This window comes from Colletotrichum higginsianum, chromosome 9 (assembly GCF_001672515.1).
Source record: "Colletotrichum higginsianum IMI 349063 chromosome 9, whole genome shotgun sequence".
Lineage (NCBI taxonomy): Eukaryota > Fungi > Ascomycota > Sordariomycetes > Glomerellales > Glomerellaceae > Colletotrichum > Colletotrichum higginsianum.
The window spans coordinates 344,217-351,446 of record NC_030961.1 but is presented as its reverse complement, the minus strand read 5'-3'; the positions used below and the strand labels follow the sequence as shown (position 1 = coordinate 351,446).

General features: G+C 53.0%; 2 protein-coding genes across 2 annotated transcripts; one reads left to right on the top strand and one right to left on the bottom strand.

The window, feature by feature from the left end:
* Positions 1-3,649: 3,649 nt before the first annotated feature.
* Positions 3,650-4,976, bottom strand: CH63R_12363 (TAM domain methyltransferase; the record flags this gene model as incomplete). Its single annotated transcript, XM_018307337.1, has 3 exons — positions 3,650-4,115; positions 4,170-4,374; positions 4,454-4,976. The coding sequence occupies 3 exons, from the start codon at positions 4,974-4,976 to the stop codon at positions 3,650-3,652; spliced, it is 1,194 nt and encodes a 397-aa protein (XP_018151754.1).
* Positions 4,977-5,497: 521 nt separating this feature from the next.
* On the top strand, positions 5,498-6,460 carry CH63R_12362 (Alpha beta hydrolase fold protein; the record flags this gene model as incomplete). The annotated part of the gene is made up of 1 exon (XM_018307336.1): positions 5,498-6,460. One exon carries the CDS (start codon positions 5,498-5,500, stop codon positions 6,458-6,460), a length of 963 nt encoding a protein of 320 aa, XP_018151753.1.
* Between the last annotated feature and the right edge of the window lie 770 nt (positions 6,461-7,230).

Below are 7,230 nucleotides of genomic sequence, written 5' to 3'. Positions count from 1 at the left end.
TAATTTACTCTACTCTCTTAACTATAACTCCTTAGAAGTTGTATAGTAGTTAATAGTAGCTTAAATAAGTACTATTATTAAATAATATAGAGGGAAATTATTATATAGTATTATTACTATTAATACTAGAATAGATAATTATACTGTAATTAATATTGCAAGTATTAAATTAGTACTCCTTCTTCTTAATAGCCTAGTAGCTAATTTAGGCTTAATTATTAGAATAAGGTAGGTCCTATAATAGAGGCTCTACTTCTTTATTAGTAGGATAGCCTAATAGTAGGAGGACATTTTAAGGATTATAATAATTAAGTAATACTTAAGCTAACTGTAGGCTGTAATTTGCGCTATTTAGTAGGTACAGTACAATTAATATTTATAATAGAAGTCTAAAAGTTAGAAATAGAGATATTATTAGAAGATTATTAGTAGAAAACTTAATGCAATTATTATACTTAATACGCCTTACTAAATCCTAGAAAAATAAAAATATATTTATACAATGCGTAGCCTAGAAGGGCGTATTATATAGTTATATAATTGTATTATTCTAATAATATCTTTATACTAGCCTAGTATTAACTTTCTTAACTTCTATAATAATATAAATAAGTACTTCTTTATAAAGTAGGAAAAAGCTTAAATTAGAAGAATACAATTATTACTAATTAGGAAAGAGAAATTCTATAGCTAAAAATGCAACTAAATATATATATACTATTAAAGAAGTAAAAGGTATATTCTAACTTAAATTATACTTTTATTAATATTAAAGTAATTATTAAATTATATAAAGTAGCTAAATAAAATATATTTAAGGCTGCCTAAAGTATACAAAAGTAGGAAATTAAATTTCAGTTACTTTAATATAAGTTTTAGCTAGTAAAGTAGTATTAAATAAATAATGGATTAATTGCGCAGTTATCTGCAGGATTTGTAAAGCTGTACAAGATGTAGGGGTGCGCAAGATAGGGGGGTCTTGACTTAGCTGATGAACGAGGGCAACCTTTGGCCCCCCCCCCCCGACTCTGCGCGTAATGGATGCCGCCGTCCGCTAGCCTTGCCTTGGGGTTCTGTCGTTGAGCTTCCATGTCAGGAGCTGTGCGCCGTTACGTTACACAACATCATCCGGTCTTCTTTTCTCCCGAACGGATGAAGTGCAATTGGAACCGTTGTAATCATTGCTTGACCGACTATCCATAAACGTTTGTCATTTGGTTGATTCCCCACAGTAGCGCTTCAACCCAGCTACTGACAAACACCTTCTTCCCCCATCCCGCATTTCATCACCCATCTATCTCCTAGGTAAGCTGCCGCCTTCCTCCTGCCGTCATGCGAGCGACAGGCCCCGCTACGGGCCCCGCCAACGCGCCTTAGCTCCGCTGCCACCACCAACGCCACTGTGTGACCACCTAACCACCCCCTGAGAGAGAGCACGTTAACAGCTTACAGGTCACGACTTACACCGTGGATGCGAGGGACCTTCGACTGACAATGGCACTGATGACATTCTGCTCTCTTTTCCTTTCAACCTAGACGTCTCTATTTGCGAGCCGGGTCTAGACTCGAGCATTGGAGTCCCAGTTGCCCGGCAAGGCCCATTAGATCGCATCCCTCGACTCTCAGAGTCAAACTACAGTCCCCGACGGCAGCCTTCGATGCTCACTGCGCAACCAACAGGAACCACCAAATCAGCCACTCATGCAACCCTGTCAACACCACGTACCATGAGTCGAGCCCTTCATCGTCCCGGCTCTCCTCCTCACCCACGCTGCGAATTAGTCGGTGAGCAGGCTGCCCACCTCGAACAATTGTCACCGGCTTTGTTGACCGTGGGGGGGGGGGAGAGGGGGACGCCACTTCTGGGCCGTGGGACTTCAGGAAACCATTCCTACTGGGCTGCCTGTCCTCAACCACCCACCATGACACTCGGCCAACGGCCACACGATGGCACCCGAGCGGCCGGGCCATGTCATGTTTCCCACATCGACGCGTATCTCATCAATTCCCATCTTCCTTTTGTCTCCCCCGATTGGCGGCTGCCGGCAGCCCTCCTTCTCGGGCACACCCTCGTTTTACCATTCCGAGATTGACGAGAACCAGATTGATGGACGCAGCTCGTCCCGGCATCGACTCAAAGAGTCAGTGTCCGGTGAGGTCGGTCTTTTGCGGATGCCCTAGATGCGATGTTAGCCCCAGGGTTGGCTACGACTTTGATGAGAACTCGGCGACCAGAGCTGACAGGAAGTATCAAGCGGAGGCGAAGCTGGCGAAGCTGGCGAAGCTAGCGAACATCAAGTCCGAGCGGTACACAAGCCTTAGCGCTGGTGTACCCGTGCTGATGGTGACACTAAACTGGCCCCTGCTGCTATTCTCGGGTCCCCGCCCCCGCCCTAGCAGCGGCTGCTCCTGGGTCGATGCAATGTGCTTCGGGGGGGAGGGGGTGGGGGGGGGGCTGAACAACGGTGCTTCTTGTAACGTAGATGCAGAGTGTTCCGAGAATCTTTTCTCTATTATTTGGAATGCACCGTTATAATCACACGTTCGTTGTAGGGAGTGTCTGTGAGTTCTTGATCAGCCGGGCGCCAACAGCTTCTGGCCGAGAAAAGAACACAGCAAGCGTTAACAGCTCCTAACCCCCTGCCCTGACACCTTCAGCACAGCAAGGGTCGCGGTGAATATCTCTGCCCTATGTATCCCTCATTACGCCGCCAACCCTGCCTTGAAGCGCTACAGGGACCGCCCCTGGGCCAGGAGCCGAACATCGCACCGCCGGGTTGCTTTTTCCTGCGGTCCTTTTCTCTCGCTGGTGTTGCTTCTCTCCAAACAATCCGATCAGTACTTGCTCTTGTTTGGGAATCGGACTTGCTTTGCTAATTCTTGGGATTGACCAGCTCAAACATGCTCCACTACACCCGGACGACGAGAGTGACCGTCATGATCATCTGCACCTCACCGAAACAACCCAACCCCGTGATGCAGCGAGGGGCCTTCTGGCCTCGGCAGGCTTCTAATGTCGCTAACATCGTACGATAGCTGCGCACTCAAGCGACTGATCACCTCCAGGGCACCATTTCCCCGGTTTTTGTCAGATCATGTTCTGCTACAACGAGTTGAACTTGGTTGCTTCCAGTGTTGCTCTTGAACCTGCCAGGGCCACTCAATAACGTGGGGGCGGGCTGGAGCATCACACCCTCTCAATGCAACCAAATGACAGACGTGGGGGTGTCATGAACACGGATTGGAGGCAAGATTTCGTCCAGCGCAGTTCAATAGCGCACTTCTTTTCCACGCACATTGATTTAAGAAAAGTCTGTCGGCAACGGAATTCCGTTATAAAAGTAATTAACCGAATCGCGACAAACGAATACGCCGTAACGACTTACGAGATGTCAAGACCTATCTACATTGAGCCGAGAGGTGGACGTTTGGGAGCACCGCGAATGCTTCTGTGAAACATACCTCTAGAAATGGAAGAATATAGGACTGCGCAGATACTATTGTAAGTTGCCTTTCTTTGCGTGTGTCCCGATGATTGCAACAGCCAACTTCAACAGCCCAGTTCTTTGGCGCGTTTTCCGAAAAGAATCCACCGTTCCATTGCGTTGGGGTCTAAGTTCAACCATAGGCTTACTCAAGTTCTTGACTCTTACTCATTTTCGGGTGCGTCTGGTTTCTGGGCCGAAAGAGAGTGGAAGTAAACGTGTGCGTGAATAGCAGGGTTGAGCAAATCCTTGCGCACTTGGATCAGAAAAACCTCAACCTCAACTGGGGACCAACCCAGGCCTCTGGTGAAGGGCCCTATGGTGATGGCATGCAGGCCGTCGTATATCGCCGCCAGACAGTAATCGCCAATCTTTCTCAGGTTATTGTCCTTCGCCCATGGGCCGACGGGGACTTTCTTAACCTCGTGCTGGAGGTTGACAAAACCGGCGTTCTCGACGCGTGTGGGGTAGCTCTCGGCGGCGTTCATCTCGACGCCCAATCGCGCGAGGCCCTCTTTGATGTTGGCCCCCATCTTCGCTGGCGCGTAGTCCGGGCCGATGGTGCCGTCGTCGCAGCCGTACACCCAGCGCATCTCCTGCATCTCGATCCAGCCGCCCGGCTTGAGGACTCTGTTTCGGTCAGCGGGGGAGGGTTTCTGATATCAAGCTGGCGGGCTGACTCACCGGTACGCTTCTGCGAACAGCTCTGGCCACTTCTTGATCGATGGGGCCATGTTTCGGAGGTGTACGTAGTCAAACGTGTCATCCGGATACACCCACTCGACCTCGGCATCGTCGACGATGAACTGCACGTTGGGTGGGACGAAGTCGGGTTGGATCGGACTCAGATCGATGCCAATGATATCGGCCTCCGGGTACTCGTCGCCCACTAGTCACATTCAGGGAATCAGCGTCTCGGTACACATAATACTGGTAGCAAGGGCCGCGAAATGCAGGGAGATACGCACTGTCGATGGCCCAAATGCCAGTGCCGGTGCCGACGTCGAGGACCTTTTGCGGGTTCTCGAGGGGCGCGCTATGAAGACTGCCGCCGCAGAGATGTACGACCATGGCGTGCTTCATGTCCTCGCGCTCCTGCTCGGGGTCGTCATTGGGGAAGTGGTACTGCCCTTCCTTGTACTTGTGATAGCGGCGCCTGTTCTCGAAGTTGTAGTCGCGGATGCTCGAGGTCAGAGATGCAGATGCACGCGAGCTAGTCTCGCTGGCGGTCTGATAACCATCTTCCGCATGGCTGGTATCGTCGTCGACTTCGATCTGTTGGGCAGGGTGGCCATCCTGAGCGTCAACGTCGTCTTGGACCTGCTGAGCAGGATGGCCATCCAGGGGGGCGGTGGTGGTGACGGTGTCGGCGCCGGTGGGAGTGTCGGTGGGAGCGGCAGTAGCAGCGGCGGCCGGGTTTGGGTTCTCTGCTTGGGGCCGAGCCGGCGAAGACACTTCGGGGGCTGCTGATACAGCGCGTTCTTCCGCCATCTTCTCACGACCAATTTATATTTTGAGAAGCAGTGGGAGTTCTGAGGACATTCAACACGAGCGGGGTTTGTTAAATAGGAAGGTCAAGGAGGACTGAGAATGTTGCAAATGCCCCCGCACACAGTCGAGATAAATGTGGGCGTGAAGCAAGCGTTGAAGCAAACACCAACAACAGCTTGTTGGAACGAACTTGACTTGCAACCGATGCATTGCATATATCCCCTGATCCGGAACGTCATCCGCGAAGATAACCCTTGTCGGGGGACGAAGATGATCCCTGCGTCTCTTCCATCCCCACTGTTCTCACTTGCGATCGAATCACGACCGAAGACCAGCCATCGGGGCTCGTCAGCGGCAGCCGAGAACCCCCGAGGCTGACCGATAAGCCACATCTCCTCACTCGGGATGTTCTGGTAGGATCATCTAACAACGTCAGACGAGACTTACCTCTCTGGAACTTGAACCCCCCTCGGCACTCTGCACACAGAGGAAGCTTCAGAAAGCACGATAACCGTCCGACAATGCAGGCCTTCAAGCTCAGTCTTCCGGACGGCAAGACCGTGTCCGGCCTCCACAGCATCCCGCCGGCCACCGACGGAACCGGAACCCGCCCGGTTCACCGCCCGCTCCTCGTTGGACTTCATGGCGGCTGCTTCTCGAGCGCGTACTTTGACGTTGACGACTACAGCGCCCGCCACGTCAGTGCCGCCACGGGGGTGCCCTTTGTCGCCATAGACCGCCCGGGCTACATCGACACGTCTCCCGTCGAGACGATCCCCGAGACCTCGTCCTTTCACGAAGAATGGGGCATTTTCCTCCACAGGTCCATCTTGCCGGCGCTCTGGGACGAGTTCGGCGTTCCCAACGGATGCTCTTCGATTGCGCTGCACTGCCACTCGCTTGGCGCGCCGGGCGGCTGCGTCGCGGCCGCCTTGCACGGTGGCGAGGCGTCGCCGGCCTACCCACTCGCGGCCGTCACCATCTCGGGCTTCGGCAACGCTGTGAGCAACCTCCGCACCAAAGACTTCACACCGCCGGACGATCCGCCGCCGCGGACCATTTCGTTCCCGTACCACATCAAGGACGCGCTCATGTTCCCGCCGGGGACCGCTGACCCGGACGTGCTGGCGCAAACCAGCCGCCTCGACCGGCCGATGCCTTACCGGGAGATGGCCGACATGCGCAGCAGGTGGCTCGCCACGTGGCGGGACAGATTCGCGGGCAAGATCCGGGCACCCGTCCTGGTTGCGCTGGCGGGGCGGGACGGCCTCTGGCTCACCGGCGACGAGGATTTGCGCGAGTACGCGGCGGCTTTCACGGGGAGTAGACGCGTCGAGGGCAGCGTGATCCCCGGGGCGCCGCATAACCTGGAGATGAGTTATTGGTCTCAGGGGTGGTATGCTCGCGTCTTCGGGTTCGCCCTGGAGGGAGCGGCGTCTTTGGCCATCGGCAATGGATCCGAAGAGGCGCCGGCGGAGCAGTGATGTTGGTGTTGATGATCCCGGCGCAGCGCAGCGCAGCGCAGCTCAGCAGGCCGCAAACGGGAGAGACGTTGCGGTCTGTTTGGCTCCACCGATGATTATCCCGTGGTTCCTAGAGCACGGGGACGTCGCATTTCTTCTCTAAGTATTGGGTAGGACTCAGATACAATCATGGCATCGTTTAAGCCTGTCTGATTCGATGAGCTCGGCCAATGGACCATATGGTATAGCGTGAGGTATGAGAGCCCGTTCCCCTTTGCACTTCAACCAGGCACAGTATCTCTAGCAATCCCCTTTTCCCTTAACAAGTCGGACAGGAAGCATGTGCATTGTCGAGACGTGATGACGACGGGATATCATGAGCAATGTCGTCGACGAAGGTTTGGCCGGCGCCGATTAGACGAACTGCCAACAAGGATGGGCCTGCGTCGCGCCGCTGTGGGGAACCTGCAGGGGATCGATCTAGTCCGATGGGAGTGTATGGAGGTAGCTTGTGTGTGCGCAGCTTTGGCTAGCAGCACGATGAACTCGAATAATCGCTTGCACCGGCTAGCTGAGTAAACCGGCCTCGGATGGCATCTTGATGGATTTGCTAGATTTCCCCAAGTGCGGATGTCCTCGGCTGCTTCTCCCCTTGCTGACGTAAGTATCCAAAGACACAGGTACCCTACCCCCGGTGCACCTACCTACCTTAGGTACCTAGGTAGGTGCCCAGAGGAACACTTAGCTTCGGTGAAGTACCCCACCTTCACAATTCCTCACCTTGGTTTTCT